General features: G+C 40.9%; 1 protein-coding gene across 1 annotated transcript; it reads left to right on the forward strand.

Moving 5' to 3' along the window:
- Positions 1–7,309: 7,309 nt before the first annotated feature.
- Positions 7,310–11,949, forward strand: LOC129584372 (visual pigment-like receptor peropsin). The gene is made up of 7 exons (XM_055476530.1): positions 7,310–7,396; positions 7,586–7,721; positions 7,933–8,082; positions 8,156–8,338; positions 10,139–10,246; positions 10,315–10,667; positions 11,133–11,949. The coding sequence occupies exons 3-7, from the start codon at positions 7,935–7,937 to the stop codon at positions 11,478–11,480; spliced, it is 1,140 nt and encodes a 379-aa protein (XP_055332505.1). The 5' UTR covers positions 7,310–7,396; positions 7,586–7,721; positions 7,933–7,934; the 3' UTR covers positions 11,481–11,949.
- The last annotated feature ends 5,439 nt before the right edge of the window (positions 11,950–17,388 follow it).

Consider the following 17,388-nt stretch of genomic DNA (forward strand, 5'->3'; position numbering starts at 1 on the left):
ATTCGTAATTAAATACACTGGTTGGAGTAAATTGTACTAAAGTACATCCCGCTCTATCAGCAATCGACGCCCAGGTCTACAGTACATGTCAAAGAACAAACAGTCGGTGCACTTTCTGGGGGAAACTGAAAGTTAAAGTGCGAACTGTGAACCGAAAGCAACAAGCCGGTAATGGTGCGATTTTCCGTGTCGGGAAAGCGTAAGCTGGGTATGCCAGGCTGCAAGCATAGTCCGCGCTACTGCAAAATTATCTTATTTTTTATTATTAGGAAGGTTCGCCCAACTAGAAAGCAAACAAGCAGTTTATATCGGTAATCATCGGAAAGGCAAAATCTGGAAAACACCTGCAGATCAGATTGTACACTGCAAAATGAGACAAACATTCACGGGATCGCATTATCCGGTGTCTGCGGTATGTTCTTTATCTAAGCGCTCTTTGTACCATACATGTTCGGCACTGCCGTGCTCCTCGACTAGTAACACAATTTTCCTTCCGGCCCGAAGACAGTTGTATGAATGGTTTTATAATTATTCGGTCTTGGTTGCTGAACATGACCGCTAAAACGACCAGGAGCTGCCAATTATCTGAGATCAACCGCGAAAAGAACACCGTAAGGCTGCTGTGCAGATAGGTCTTATTACAGACGTACAGTAGTACGTAATAGCGCCGATCGGTATAAGGTCACACCCATGCAGGCGCAGGTTTTTTCGGTGCATTTTGTGCAGCACAAAACAAAGGCTCGTCATTTGTGCGGTGATTTACTGTGAAAAGTTCTCGTCGCAAAAAATTTTGCCAGGATAACGCTTGTGGAACCAGCGTAGTTCTCAGCGCAGCTCTACACGGGTTATAGAACTGGTCGGGTTTTGCCAATGACAACGTCAGGTACAGAGGATTCGTGGCTTTCCGCCTCCAGTTCAAATGCGAGATAGTCTAATTCACGGACCACAGTTAACAACAACCGTTAACAACCAATTAACGATTGACTGACGGAAACCGACAGGCGCGTATGTACCACATCCAAAGCAATCACATCATACATAAGCAGTGAAATTTCTGGGTAGTTCGTGATATCTTGGTTTTCCATACATCTGATACATTTTGAATACATTTGATGGATACAACTGGCGACATACTATTTTTATAGCGCATATTCATATCCGTTAACTGGACGAGTTTCGTGAGGAACTCTACGCTACGGGTCGAAAGTTGTCTATGGTTGTTGAATCGGTCAATTTCGTCTCGATAGTGCAAAAACTCTTGTTTTGCTACTCTAACCGGACAATAATAATTAGCGCATTAAATCCATGCGCCTTATTCCAAGCGTACGATGTGATTTCTTAGATCAAGGCTGGTGTGTATTACAGCTTATTAAGTTTTATAGAACTTTATAGAACTGGTCCTAAAGCACAAGCACAAACGCAGCCCTAACTGCACAACCAAAACGCTGCTTAATTATCGCTGTTTAAAGTTTAAACCATCCAGTTTCAAGTAACTGCTTCCCAATCGTCTGCCTAATATTTTGCTCAAGACAATGCATCATAAGGATAAAATACCCTTTTTTAAGAACAGCGGAAGTCATATTCGCCTGAGCCGTTCGAAGAAAACACGTTACCTCTTGTATGAAAAGAGCCGGTGACTTTCTATGTCCAGTTCATGGTCATAAGCGAAAACCTTCTTTTGCTAGTATAGTGTCCAAATGATACGCGTCCCACGAATGCCGCACAAGGACATCCTGTTTTCGTAACATGTAATTTGAATACCGTTTTCCGGCTGTGTAAAGCTTTTGAAATGTTTTATGTGCTACATTTCGATCGGTGCAGCTGACACAAAATCTGCATCGTAAAGCAGAACGTCTACAGAATTTTGTAACACGTGCGTGTTTCAAAAACAGTTACAGTATAGTGCAAAAATGTCCGGTAAGGTAGTCCGCAAAGATGCCTTGATATCTGTAAGCAATAGCAGTATTGCAAATCGTGCATTTAAGGTAGTTTCATGTTCACTGAAATACTAGTAATCTTTTTATGGCTTTCTGGACTTCCGGTAGGCTAGAATGATAAATGAATGGATTGAATACGCAGCTGATGTACATTAAACCGATGGAGATTTGGTACAAGGTGTCGTTCCAATAATCCGTGAATTCCACGATCAAATAGTAAATCATCGGCGGAATGAAGCAGACTAGGACGCATAGTGCCAACAGTGCAAAGAGGGAGAACATTTTTCTTTCGCTATGATGTGGCTTGGACTTAGTGGGTTTGGTAGCTCCATTTTCAGGAACCATTTCCATGGTACCGTGTGCGGACGTTTCTTGTTTTGAAAGAGCTAAAATTGCAACAAAAACTTGACACTCTCGCTATTTTTTGCTTACCTAATTTACATAAGTTGTTGTTACTTATTCAGTAAGCTTTCCTGAGTTGATTCGAACTTGTAAAGTTTAACTTTTTTGCCGATATGTATCATTTTACAAACTGGAGTGTACTTTGATGAAAAGGCCATTACAGGTTGGAATCAGGAGATAGTATTGCAATCATCTTCGTACTTACTGAAGGCGTATGATGTGCTTGCATTAGGAAATACTCGCTTTCTCAGGGTACGCAACATACGCCGAAATAATTTCGTAAAGATAATAACATAGGAGCACAAAACGAAGACTGGAGGCATGTCGTACGCTACAAACTCCATAACCAGCGAGTAAGTGTGCTGAGCTCCATAATTCATCGAGCACGGCAGGGTCATTGGATTGTACCATATCGCATCCATTACAACGTACGGCGTCGTTAGCGTGGCGATCAGTAGCCACATCACCGCACAAGTTACGCAAGTAGATTTCACTGATCGGATATTTCTGTAGTAAACCGGTGCGAACATGGATAGCAACCGGTCAGTGCTGACCAGCATCACTGCACAGCCGGCACCGATGAAGAGGTGTTTGTCGAGAAAATTGTAATATGGGCAATATGCCGCACTCGACCTCGGTGACACGGTGAACCAGACGAAACCGGACATACTAAACGTGGCTAAACCAAGGTCACACACGGACACGTTAAGGAGGTAGTACGTGAATGGATTGCGGACTGCGGCGTCGTTCATGAAAGCGCAGATAAACAGAATGTTGTAGGCAACAGTAGCAATGCATATAACGGACACCACAGTTACTAGTGGGTACGGGATCGATGCTGCAATCGTCGCATTTGGGCTGCTGAAAACAGAATCACCAATTGAGAGATTCGTTAGCAAAGAGAGATTCATTTTTGTACGTTAGACACAACGCATTACAGCATGAAACGAATAGAGGGATTCGAAGGTAAGCAAACCGTTTCGTGGAACAAGAAACTGAACAATGTTGGTAGACGTTTTCTAATGTTGGGTGCCCTTTACGAATAGCGTCAAATGTGGGTTTTCGTATTCGATCAAAACTGTAGTGAACGATAAACGTAAGGACAGTCTTGTCTTTAAATGGAAAAGAAAGACCCAGCGCTTTCGAAACTTCTTAACAAACGTATACGTTCGTACCAATCTGGAATAATGCAGATGCGTATAAATACTATATCTATATATCATAGCGTGAGGTACGATTACTGACTTCTGGTATTAGCCATAACACTTTGATCTTCTGAGCCATTTCACATCGATCTCATTCAGTGACTTCTTGTGTCGTGTATCAAGTTTCGGGATCATATTTCGACTACGGCAGCGCTACTGCTGGTCAAATACAATTCGGCTAGAAGTATGCCTTTCTGTATTAGACGGCATATTTTGTAGTTTCATGCGATGCTTTACAGAGAGAAAGTCACGCGGTCAGTAAGCAGTGATTTTTTAAGACGGAAAGATTTTCATTTTATTCAGCAAAACTCAGTACACATTCATAAACGCTTGCGCAGGTTTTCAGCCATTTTATTCATTGTCCATCAGTTGCACTGATTTGTGATCGTACGAATCCGTTTACTTTGTGGACATTGCAGACAACTGGTAATTTTTAAGGAACAACACAAGAAACTGCATTGTTATGTAGCGCATGACTTGAAAATCCCGTAATCAAGCTGTTTTTCGACCTTAAATCTTCAGTCGGTTTGTATTCTATACCGAGCATTCACTCAGCCTCCAACCACAAATTTGTGGTTGGAGGACGATTTAAATCGTCCGGCGCAAATTAGGCTCAATCCAGAGGTTACTGTTTAGAACTTTATATAAATGAATGGGTGGGAAAGATACAACAACGTGACACACGGTGCAAACATCATTTCTCTTTTTATCGAGTCTGAACATGTGCACACTGACTGAAGTAATTTAAACATACTTCTTCCACGAATCAAAGGCGAAATGGAGCAGATCAAAACGCGTAGTGCCTGCCGGCAGCGTAGATAGACCGAACATCCTCTTTTTGGTGGTGCGGCTTTTGCTTAATAGATTCGGTTTCCGGAACCGTTTCCCTGGTACCGCAGGCGGATGCTCTTATTTTGAAAGAGCTGAAATACAAGCCCGAAAGTTCATATTATATCGATAAAATGTGTTAGTGTCGTGTTACGGTTTTTCTATTTTCTTCGTTAATGTTTCGAAATTTTTTTCCCAGCTGCTTCAATTGCAGCTGTCTAATCCTCTAAAACGTTACAAATTATTGGCAAAGTCAAATGTGTATGTATAGAAAAGGGCACTACAAATTTACATTTTATACGATATTTTAACGATGTGCGATATGCTAATGCGATATGTTGACGCAAGTATGTAAGCCCTGTGCCATATCGTATGCAAAAGTCTTAATCGTCAGTTAATAAGTTGGTTGGGTTCCGGCATAGCTCAACCAACACGATAAGGTCATCCGATAATTCCACAACCCTTTCCATCACAAATTTGATGTTGTTAGTGCGATTATCAGCAGCCACATCACGACGGAAGCCACTCTGTCGGATTCCTCCATTCGAATATTTCATGGGTATCAACCGATCAATGCTTACCAACATCACCGCGTAGCCGGCGCCGATGAAAAGATTTTTGCCAAGAAAATTATTACAAGGACAATTTGCAGAACTCATGCGCGGCAATACCATTTGACGAAGCCGGCAGACCAAGGTCACATATGAACAGGTTAAAGGAGATAGTGCGTAAACAGATTGCTCACTGCGGCGCCATTTACGCAGAAACACAATACAGCAACAACAGGGATAGGTACATTTACCGTGAACAACGGCTGTCAGCCGTTGTTCATGGTAAATGGTAGTGCCGCAATGAGAACTGGACTGATGCCTTGATTGCCTCAGCAGCATTTCTAACGTTTAACAACAGAATCTCCAGAAGAGTAGTTTATTAACAGCGAGACATTCACTAATTCACTTTCAGGCGCTAGGTGTAATGCATTTCAGTGCACCAAAAATAAAATGATCCTTTTAGCAGTGATTTCAAGCAGACCGGCTGATTCACCGAAAGGTTACGCACTGTCGTACTAACACAAATTGCAGTTACAAATTATGCCAAACTTTTAGGATTACTTGTAAGAGATGTGGTACAAATACAATTCAGCGGTTGCAAAGGATTTGTTAACGCGGCTTGGAGGTCTTTCGAGTTTGATCGCCAGTTTAAATTGTTCCCTGGTTTATTTGTTTTGTGTTATGGAAAGGAGATTTGTCCGTTAGTAAGGGCACGCCGTAGTCGGCAGGAAGATGGACGTTCAGTGAAGGTCATCAAGCATCAACCCGTCAATATTCCTACCGGCTATAACACGCCCGCAGTGATGTGCTGAAGGAGTTATCATCTTTAAAACCAAACTGCACTGTCTCCTTTATTGTACAGCTAGCTTTTGGGGGTTTCAAGTTTTTTGCCTTACTGATTTTAAAAAAAAATTACACATATAAGACAGTAACACGGCGGGACGCAGAAGTTGCACTATTCACTGGGTGTGCCTTGTTTTTCAATAAGCTGCCTGCGCATCCCACCAGATGATTCATTCTAAGTAAACTCGGAAGATATTTCAGCAAAAGCCGCTTTACAAAATCACGGAGACGACAACGTACATAGATGCTGCAGAATATCGACAAATAACAATGTACGTCTTTCCTGTGAGAATTTTTAACTGTATCGACGTCATCCTCTCCAGGGTCAGTCCCAGGAAGATTAATCCAAAATTATCGAAAAAGCGAATTAAGTGTAATTAACTAACTGATCGAAAATACACCGACTGTGTCCAATCACACAAAAAGCCTTCCTGGAAACGATGAAGTATTCACATCGGCGCGAGTAAGTTACGCAGAATCGTTACTTTTTAGAAACGTAGTACGTATGCAGCAAGGTCATAATTTAATACCCTGATTTACATGGAACACTTTCGATACCTAAACCTTTCTCAGTATTTGCGGTTTATATTAAAATAGCTACCTAGGACTCTTGCTAAATTATTCAGCTGAAATCATGTCTGCACAGCGTCGATGGTATACATTTTATATACGGCATTAAATTCTGGAGAATGTTAGACTATATAAACATAGAAATTTAAATCGTTGTACGTAGTAAGTTATACAGATACGCCAATTTTTCTTTACTGTACATTTCTGTAAAACTATAAGTATTTTTTGAAGAAATCACATGCTGATCTCGTACTTTCCACATATCTTTGGCGATATTTTTTTCAAAAAAAATTTGTCAGAGGTTTCCCATGCATTAATTGCTTCAAATACAAGCTCGTCCGGAAACAAGGGCACCACTATACGCGAGAATTCACTGTAAAAATTGGCTTAACATACAAACCGCATACGGTGTGTATGTTAATATTACTCTCCATATACCGGCCAGACAAACTTCTGATTTTTTTTTCTGCGACACTTTGTAGAACCATGACGTTTGCCCGAGAAGCGTTCTGCAAAAATATCGGTAACTTTCAAATCCCATAGAAGTACCAATCTGCGACTCCTCGTTAAAATAGGATAAGCCGCAACGTCGACTAGGCACTTCCAATTATCTCGATTTAATCCCGGTGGTTCCATCGTCATTCGTCAGTAACTTAGCAGCTTGAAGGAATTTACTGCAAAATGTCAATTTTAATTCCATTCATTTAGAATTAGAAAACTTTTATTGGCCATGTGACATTTTACTGACGGCAGATACCTTTTAGCACCGAGACCGAAATGAAGGTGTGCCATGGCAGTTTAATTAAAAAAGTGGGAGTACAGTGTGTGGCTTAGCGGGGAAAAATTGTATTAAAGACGATCCATGGAGCAGAAGTGTCAAACGATGACCGTTACTATGGTGCGCTTTTGCTGCAGTAAACTCCTCTATAGCATTTGTGTAGCCTTTCAGTTGTTTCATTTCTTCAGACTATCTTTTGGACTTATATAGCTAATTAAAGTTATAACGCTTACTCTTCTAAATTCTAGCTTTTATTTGTATTGATCAGCATTATTTAAATATGTACGTGTTGCATTAGATACTAAATAGTATAAACAGTAATAATAGTTTAATTCTTCATACATAATGCACCAAGAAAATGCAGCCACACTAGTGCACTGAGTACTTCCCAGATTATATACATAGTATATAATCTGGAAAGTGCTTTATGCGTTGGAGTAGAGCCACTTGTTAATGAATTTTCCTTTTCAGCTTACTTAGTACAAGCGCAAACATTTCCTGCTACTCGTCCAACCACCAAGCTGTGTCCGCAAGTTGTGGAGAATTTTGTTTCCGTGTTCCAGTTAAATACTTCGCTTTCTGTACTCGTATGACATAAGCCTTACAGGTAAGACGTTATGTACCTGTATAAAGCGTTATGTACGTTATGTACTATGATTATGATAAGTATTGTTACTTTATCAACGTGGAAAACCATCGGTACATTAATTAAATAGTACAGTACCAATGTGTACATGGTATGATTCTGTGTGGCATATGCGAGGGTTATCATAAATTTTATTATGGTCTTTATACACGTAAAACGACCAACTGCGCAGATATGGAATCGACTATGACTATACTTCCTTCAACAACGGAACCAGCTGAATCTCCAACCTTGAAACCAACGCGATACATCGATATAACCGCCGGATCTCAGTTATCATCCAATGCGGATATTGGCGTTGCCGCTTATCTGCTGTTTATCTGTAAGCCTATAGAAATGTTCTCCCGTCGAAAAGCAACAATTTGTGTCAGTAAATTGTTTTGTTATTTTTATAGGGGTACTGTCCTTGTACGCTAACGGGGTAGTTTTAATCGGAATCGCCAGGCAAAAAGGTCATATCCTGCCCTTAGATATCTTGATGGGGTTTTTGGCAGTTTCCAATGGCCTGCTCGCACTGACTACGTATCCCATGGTCGGTGTTTCGCTGATCAGCCACTACTGGATGTTCGGACATGCAGGTACCGCAGATCGATTAATTAAAACCATTAACTGCACAATATTACGCAAGTCTAGCTGTCGTTTTGCATACTTCTTTTAAATGTTCTACGAAAAAAATGTTGTACATAAATTTTCTATAGATTAACGGATTGTTTTGTTATACACTAGAACTTTATCAATGACGTAACAGTAACACAACTTATACATGCCACAGTACAGTACACAATTTAAAACAACGCTAGCTGGTATTTTACACCGAACACAACAAACTGTTGGAATTATGGTCATGTCGGTAGCATAATTGTTTTCTACTTTCTCGAAGAGCGTGAGGTAATGCTTTTTCGAATGCTACCCAGTACCCAGTAGGTCCAAACGATATGGTTAACAACCATCACCTAGTACAGATACTCACACAACACTTGCAATACGTCAAAATCAAAACAAATTTGGCGACACAAATTGGGCGTCGCCAAATAGATTTTATCGCAAAGAAAGCAAACTGTGTACAAATATTCTATCATGTGCATTGTACTCGTGCCTTATTAATTCCTTTGATTGACCGGAGCGAAGCGAAGGTCTTCCTAATTCAGCTTCAATGCTTAGCTTCACTTGTGTCCGTTACGGAAGTCCAGCTATGACGTCATCCTAGATAGGTCAACTGGCGTCACGGCTCTATACAGTAGTTTTGCAGTGCTTCACTTGTGTCCGTTACGGAAGTCCCAAATATGACTTTATCGCGGACTAGCCGGATAACGCCAAGAGACTGTAGAACGGTTTTGCACTGCTTATCTTGTGTCTGTTAGGGAAGCACCGTTGATAGTAACGTGGTGTTTCCTGTATGCTTAAAACGCTAACGAAGAACATAGGTCACTTCAGATAGCAACCTTTGCCAATGTCGCATTCGAATAAATCGTGCCCAACTTGTAGAAGAAGCTCGACAAGTAAGGGCACCCTGGCACAGATAATGAAAATCCATGCCAATCCTGGTTGAGGCAGTTGTAGGAAGTAACTGGGGGTGATCCCGGCCCCCCTTTAACAATGCCTGCAATAATTTAAAAAGGTCACACAGTGCTTGGTTAAAACCGACTGGCAAATAGACACTCCATTGTTTGCGTAAAATTTATTGAAGCGGGCTTGAGATAACTAAACGGTTTCTAAAGTAATTAACTTCAACCCTGGGATCAACTGAAAACGAATTTTTAATGGAGGAGGTGCTTTAGAGACCCTGGGTTGAACTGCTTTAAAAAGATTGGTCGTAGTTTTAATTTCGCTTTAATCGTGGTTTAGTGTCTGAAATAAAGAAATTACTTGAAAATACTCGCAAAAGATGCTGGGCACATACGGTGATAACTTAAAAATGATTAATTTGTATTTGTTGCCGGGTCATCTGTGGCAAATTCTGGGAACAACTGCCCTAAACCGGCTTAACTACAAAGTGAAAAAAACTAAAATTCAAAGAATGAAAGAAAAACAGTGGCAATAAGTTTAGTCCGGTGTTCTGTTTTTCCCACATGTTTGTAGGAGAATTATTTACAAAAAATGTCAATGAATTTTTGTCGGCGGGCCATGCAACAAAGCTTCTTGACCAAGCTGTGAAACCGCTTCGCTCCGGTCTGCTAAGGCACGCCAACGTGCATTTTTCTAGTACATATAGTGCCCCTCTACCATGAGTGAAATATGGCCACTGTAAGGTGCCTAAAAACCGTGCAAAGCGTAACGGTTAAAGTGCCCACTTATTTAAGTGGCTGGAACAAAAAGTCGGCTAACAATAAGTTCTCAGTTATTTTCCGATTATCATTTGCGTAGCATTGATATTTTAGGATGCGTTGGGTATGCCTTTGTTACCATGTTTCTCGGGCTTGCATCCATTTTCGATTTACCAGGAATTGCATACGTGCTTTACAGTACAGTATCGGCGAAGCATACTGGTAAGTATATTCCCGCTCTGCACTGTGCTACGTGTGTTTCATCTGATCCCTTTCACTGCTTGCTGCAGTTTCTACGGTCAGAGCGGGGCAGGGCAACACAAAATGTCAGTGCGGCATCGTTTGGATAATTATCCCGGCCATCTGCGCGATGTCCTTTCTCCTTTGCATGCTGCCGATTATCGGTATGGGAGAATATGGAATCGGCAAACATGGATCCAGCTGCACAATTAAATGGTCAACGAAATCTCTGATATCGGTCTTCTATATCACAATTCTAATGATCACGGGATTCGTTATTCCGGTGACTCTCACTGCGATTTTTTATTACCGTGTCATCAGCCATCTGCGTTCCCTGAAACGCCGATACGTCAACATGGACTTTGCTAAAAAGTGGACCAAGGTCCAGAACGACACTCTCATGGTAGGTCACACACTCCGCCCCATATTTCGTTGCAAAGACACCCATGATTCAAGGTGCCCTTATCCAGGGAAATCATTTTGTGAAAACAATGTGGGTATACCGTAAATTAACGACATTTTGCCGGCTGATTAAGGGAAGCTTGAACACATGTAATCTCCACGCAAACAACTGCATACGCGGTCACAAGATCTATCCAAAAATCCAAGAATGTATCAAGTATCTTCCAGAAATTAAGTGCAAGCTTAACTGCATTAGCTCACGGGCTTGGTCAGTATCAGCTAGGTTAATACTGGTCTTATTTGTTCAAATCCGCGTGCACTTTTCGGTTACTAATTGCTACAGATTTCAGTAGTCCCCAGGGACGTCACAGTCATCATAATCTCTAATAACCTTTCCCATTAATCACAACCCCGCGCCGTAATACGGTTATGACAAATCCTGCAATATGCGCTAAAATTTCCACAGATGACGCTTGCCGTCGGGATCTGCATGATCGTCTGCTGGGCGCCGTACGCCGTTGTGGCCAGCTGGGAGACATTCTTTGACCCCTCTACTCTCCCTGTCCAACTGGAAGCCACCGCGGCCTTCACCGCCAAAAGCTCCACCGCTTTCACGCCGCTGGTCCATCTCTGCTTTACCAAGAAATGCCGACAGTGGTTGCGCCGCACACTCTTCTGTTTCAAGCACTCCGACGGCAGTCCTTCTCAGCAGACATCTCAGACCCAGATGACCCAGCTGATTCCCAAGTCAACGACCATGCCGAGTGTTTCTGTCCGTCGAAGTTCCCTGCCTAGCAACATCTTGGATCAGTAACTGTTACAGAGTTAAAGATAACTAAGCAAATGCACTATTGCGCTCACCGGCAGACCGGCCGGAGCGCAGCGTGAAGGGTCGCAGACTCGCAGTTAGTTTATTATGGAATTTTTAACGCGTACTTGATTAGCCGTTTTGTTTTTATCAGCGCACCGATGATTTCATACAGTTAAACAAATAACATATTCAGAAGTCTAATCGCTTTTCCTTGGTTCCTCGAAATGTGGGTTTTTTCGTCTTTATGCCGGGAGAAGGGATAACGGAAATGTGTCCTCATTGAGGAAAAATAAGTCATGATGTTGGTGTGCTTTTAGATTTCGCTGTATTAGACTGCTTTCTATGTTTGAGAAGCATTTACTTATCTTTTCTTCGCATTTAAACGTTATGTGGTTGTTTTGATAGGTCAGTTCGGTTTTCAAGAGTTTTATCACTTAATTTCTGTAATTAATTTTCATGGGTTAAATAACAAAAAGACACAACAGCCACACCTTAGAAACTGCATCCTCCTGATCCTGGAAATTATGAAGTCAAATGTTTATTACCAGAAACCCTGCTAATCGGATCTTGTTGAGATCCAGAATGTCACAGCAGCAAAATTGTGCCAACAACAAACAACAGATTAAATTGCAAACAGAATGTCACAAATCCACGTAACAGTTTCAGTAGCCAAAACGATTACAAACTAACACTCAATGTTGGTTACCTCAACAACAGGCCTCTGTACGACAACCAAATACGACACCCACAAGGCGTTTTTTCAAGCTTTAATGGTTTTTAATTTAACGCAAGGTTACCAGCGGAAATTCATTTTGGGATACGTAGTAAACTGAAAAGAGTGAAGTCTTCTCCATCTGAATACAGCGCTATAATTTTGTATTATCTGCTTACCCTTAAAAACAACTTTTCGTCATGGATGTCGAAACGGAAGCGATAACAGAACGGAACGTAACAAAGAGAAAGTGACTAGCGCTTTTTTAAGACAATAGGGGTCATAAATCCGACTTTTTTATGTTCAACAGCAATTCGCATATACTGCAGCGATGAAAGTAATTAGAAATAATAGATAGAAAATACAACGATAAGTGGCACGACGGTGTGATGTGTTTTATCTAGGACAAATTTTTAGCCCATACCGTGTGCGCGCCGTTTCGACGCGCCTGTCCTTTCGTCTGCTGTAGTCACCGCTGCATTCTCTGTACTGTGCAGAGGGCAACAAAACTAGGAAGACTTTGATAGCTTTTGTGAGAAATTAACTTGGTTCGAAAACAGCTCTACCCTTTAAAAAATACTCAAAAAGTTTAATGAAATCAAAACATTTTCTACTGAGCTGGTTACACATACCGTTTTTTGACATATGGAAAACAATAAAAATTCTAGCTGTAAACACCCAGGGTCAGCGCTGACCCATCCGTTCCGGTACGGTTTTTAACAGTTCAAATTTTTAAGGGAAATGGTAATCAAAGTTCCGTGTGTGATAACTTTTGACTTTTTTTGCACCGATTGCATTCTGTAAATATTGACCTAAAATGATTGACTTTAAAACCTTGTAATAAGTTGGGCATCATTAAAATAAATTTTTTTCTAACGTAAAAGTGTAGTGAAGCATTCTTCAAATATCCTTATCTGTAAAAGCGTATTCTGACAACGCTAGTGTATGATTGGCCGCAAAATGATCAAAATCGCTGGTAACCTCACGTTAATTAACACTACGCCAACGTTTTTGTCGGATTAGCATCCCGACGTTTACACAATGCCGGAAACAGTAATTCTCTAAGGCAACAGTAATTCTCTACGCTATTTTATTGATTAGGTATGTAGCGGAATATTACGTTTACGCAATGCCGGGAACAGTACAGTACGTACGTTTTTACAGTTTTTATTGTTTAATTATGTAGCGGAGCATTACATCAGGACTGGATCAAATTGTACGCTGAAGCTCTTGTTAATTTGCTAGTTTATATAATATGGCAACGGCCCTGTAGACTTAAATTCCATTTGATTGAAAACTGTATCCCTTCCATTGGTGGGATTCGTTACACAACCTAAACCAAAAATAACCCGGCCCGATCTGCTGACTAAACCACCGAAACTTGACCTTGGACGTGCATATACGCGCGCAATATTGCAAAAGACACCTCGTTTGCTGTTTCGAATTTACACTTCCAGTTAGAAGTGCGTCGGCACTTTTAACGCCTCGTAGCATCGTTTATCTCATCAAGATTTTATTTAGGAGTTAAATTAAGTAGGACAAAAACTCTAACTCAACGAGCGAGCACTGTATTTTCGGTGAAATGCTGTAACACTTAAAAATGAAAATGCTAAATACGTTTTCATTTGTAAATACCTTCTTTGGTATCCTTTTGGTTGTGATGCGAGTTTTCGGCTTATTGGTTTTACCTAAGCGACGCAATAATCGTCCATTTATCTATCACATCGGTGACATCGTGTTGACCTTTTGGGGCGTTGCCATCTTCGTTGGCACGACATTACACGCTGGCATAAATTTATTGGTCATTGATTACCGCACAAAACCCAAAACATCCAGCGAACTGGTCAAACTTACCGGTCAAATGGTCTACAGTGCATTCCTACCGTTTTTAGCCGCTGGAACAGCAAAAAGCGTTTTCGGTATAAAGACATGGCTGAATGATTATGAGCCGATCAGCAAACGGTGTTTAACACAGACTTCCGATCGCAAACTGAAAATATTCGTCGTTTTTGCTTTATTATTGAGCAGCGTCTACGTGTATCCGTCCCTCGAACGAACGATTGCCACTTTTTACAGTCCGGACGTTTTTCTGGGAATAAAGATTAGCACTAAACCACTTATTCTGTTTGTCCATAAATTGGCCTATATAGCCAATCGGTTAACCGATGTAGTGAATATTCTGACGCAATCTTTTCTGGTCATTTTGAGTGTCTCGATGATTCTGTGCTTCGAATATATTACGGCAAAATATAACGCAGTGGATTCCGAAGCGGGTGAAAAATACGAAGCCGAACATCGTTTGCTCTCTGACCTTATCGGGCAGTTGCGCGATAAATTGAAGTTTTGGCTTTTTTGTTTGTACTGTAAAGATTTCGCCTGGCTGCTGTGGAGTGTCCATCTGATACAGGCCGCTATGAGCTTCATCGTTTATTTCGCTTGCACGGTCGTCTTCGTAATCCTGCGAACCGTGTTGTTCTTGCTACTCTCCAACAAGGTACCAATTAATTTGTTGTGGGTTGTATTAGGGCTGCACGCAGTTTTCTGGATATTTTACAGGCTGAACTGTTAAAGCCGTCAATGGCAGCGCGTGTTTTGAACATGCCCTTTGGGAGCCAGAAACAGGATATGGCTCTGCGTCTGGGAATTATGGCCCAGGAATTCGTGGGATTCAGTATCGGTATTATCAATATCAACCATGAATTCGCACTTGGGGTAATACACTAACTTCTTAATAACTTTTAATACGATAAAGATTATTGCGGCATTATGCCACTGAATTATCGGGAATACGTTTCTTATAGGGAGCTGGAGTATTCATTACGTACGTAATGATTTCTTGGGATAATCAGGCCGGTGTGGACTCCACAGGACCAATGACAACGCGAAATTATACCTTTTCGTAAATTTAATTGGAAACTTGTCAGTATATACACTAACAACCTACTAGAGTTTGTAAAGCACGATTGGTTCTAAACGTTCCAATACTGTATGCAGTGTGTAGTACAAAGTATGTGCAGATGGTTTTCTTTTCACTCTGTTTTTTGTTGTCTAAACGCAAATTTTTTTTAATTAGTAATAGTAATTCGTAACTACCACACACACATTATATTTATTTCCTGTTTTCAATTGTAAAGCTGGTAAACAATACCATAATTTTGTTTACCGATGTCACGTACAATTTTACCGATATCGGAACAATTCCAGACCACTGATAGATATACTACCGCATTTCATCAAACAAACAAAAAGCCGCTGTGGGGGATTCTTCTGCGTCAGAAAATATTACTCGATATTCATCATATTAAACGTTTTATCAAAACGTCTGACTGAAAATCCACCACTGGAAGTGCTTTAGTGTGCGAATTCACTTTTTCGGCCCGTTATTTCCGCCTTTGTACAGAGAATTATTCGGATTGAGCTGTTTGGCATGATTGCTCAGGTCTGCTTTGTCTCCAGCTCCGTGGTAGCCAGCAGGGCGCCCAGGTCCCGTTGGCTGGTGATTTGGGTTCAGCTGGTTAGAACGATTATCCCGCGCAGCTTTGTTATCCATGATTCTGCAAACTGAAGCTCATTAACGGTGTCGAACGGACGTCAACCATTAGCTGTACGGTATGTGGTAAAAAATGCTGATGCTGTACCGATATGCCGGACTTTCGCGATAAAGAGGTTTCTAAGACAGAACGAACAAAATTTACCGGTTTCGCATTAAGACGCAAGAGGTTTGCAAAAATAGTCAAAAACTGAACCACCGTAAAGTTATTCAGTACTACATTACCAATGCGAACAGGAACAAGCGAAATGTAGAGAGCGGCGTTGAGCGCAGTTAATAATTTGAACAATTTCTAACGGCATTTCAACATTCATCCCTACAGAGTATTAAGTAGTGATCAATCCCGCTTACCGAAATCCGGGACTGAGATACCAAGGAACACTCCGCAGTCCACAGGCAACACACCAGGCGTTTGTTAGATACAAGTGCGGCGATGCAAAAGTTTTATTGCTAAAATTATGTTCTGCCACTATTTGATCTGGCAAGGTGCTTTTATACGCCACGCGAAACTCGTTCGAAATCGGTAATTTCTGGCGGCTGACGTGTCATGATGCAGTATTAAAGCGGGTATTGTTTTTATCTGCTTGGCAACATAGATGGGTTTTCCCTGATGCAGCTTTTTTGACTATTGCTAAAAGGTCAGTTAAAGCTGTATTGCCTGGCATCGAAAAGCAGTACGACTAATATTGTGCTTGCAAAATTTACTAGCCTGCATAAGCAATCAATTTGGTTTGGTTGCGCACCATATCGCCGGCAAATTTCCCCAAAAAGGCACTGATATTCGTATACATCACCTAAGTCGTATGTATAATATATATGGAGATCACAAACTTAAACTATGTTTCAGATGGCGTCTCACGCATGAGTTTGAAAAATCGAACGATAAACAACGCATAAATAAAGTTGATTTAAGTCGGAAATTGTTGTGGTGGTTACGCATAATTGCATACTCGTAGGTAAATAAATTTGGAGGCTAATTCTTTGTTGAGGTCGGCACTATCAGGCCAAGTATCCGATGTTCCGGTCAAACATTGTACAAATAAGTTTAGGTCGATGCTGCGAGCCTGCGGGCGCTGGAAAACACGGGCGTTGGCTGCGTGCACGGGTGTTGGCACCGGATTTGACTGTGTGCACGGCTGAATTCTTTATAAAGCTTATAACTTTTTGTGCAAAGGATTTTTAAAGCCGATTTTTGGGTTGGAATATGACGGTGGAAACTCCTAATTGCGCCTAATTGCTCTTCTAATTTAAGCGCTTAGATCAGGGACAAAAAAGTGGATGTGGTCAGGTAGCGATGCCCGAAATTCGAGTATAAACGAGCTGAATACGGGTGTAGTTGTCGTTATGAGTCATTTATTGGTAGCCGTTTGGTGAGTTGTTGTTTTATTCGTATTTAATTTTTAGGGTTATTTTATTTTTATTTGTATTTTATTTTTAAGGTTATTTTACGCCAAAAATTTCGAGCGATCCATAATTCTTCATTTAGAAGCTATATTATAGACTCAAAAATGACTTAAAAACGAAGCAAAATAGTAACTTACGGCTTTAACAAATGCTAGTACGATTTGGTCGAGATTTGCCCAGTAATGTGCAAAAAATAAAATTTTGCGTTAACAATAACAATGTATGTGGTCGTAGGCCTATTAGCT

Source organism: Paramacrobiotus metropolitanus, unplaced genomic scaffold, assembly GCF_019649055.1.
Source record: "Paramacrobiotus metropolitanus isolate TYO unplaced genomic scaffold, Prichtersi_v1.0 Parri_scaffold0000013, whole genome shotgun sequence".
Lineage (NCBI taxonomy): Eukaryota > Metazoa > Tardigrada > Eutardigrada > Parachela > Macrobiotidae > Paramacrobiotus > Paramacrobiotus metropolitanus.

Excerpts from the sequence above, each read along its gene's own strand:
- LOC129584372 (XM_055476530.1), top strand. The coding sequence starts at position 7,935 with ATGGAATCGACTATGACTATACTTCCTTCAACAACGGAACCAGCTGAA. Across the intron at positions 10,247-10,314 it reads AGTATCGGCGAAGCATACTG|TTTCTACGGTCAGAGCGGGG; the intron begins GTAAGTATATTC and ends TGCTTGCTGCAG. Across the intron at positions 10,668-11,132 it reads TCCAGAACGACACTCTCATG|ATGACGCTTGCCGTCGGGAT; the intron begins GTAGGTCACACA and ends AAATTTCCACAG.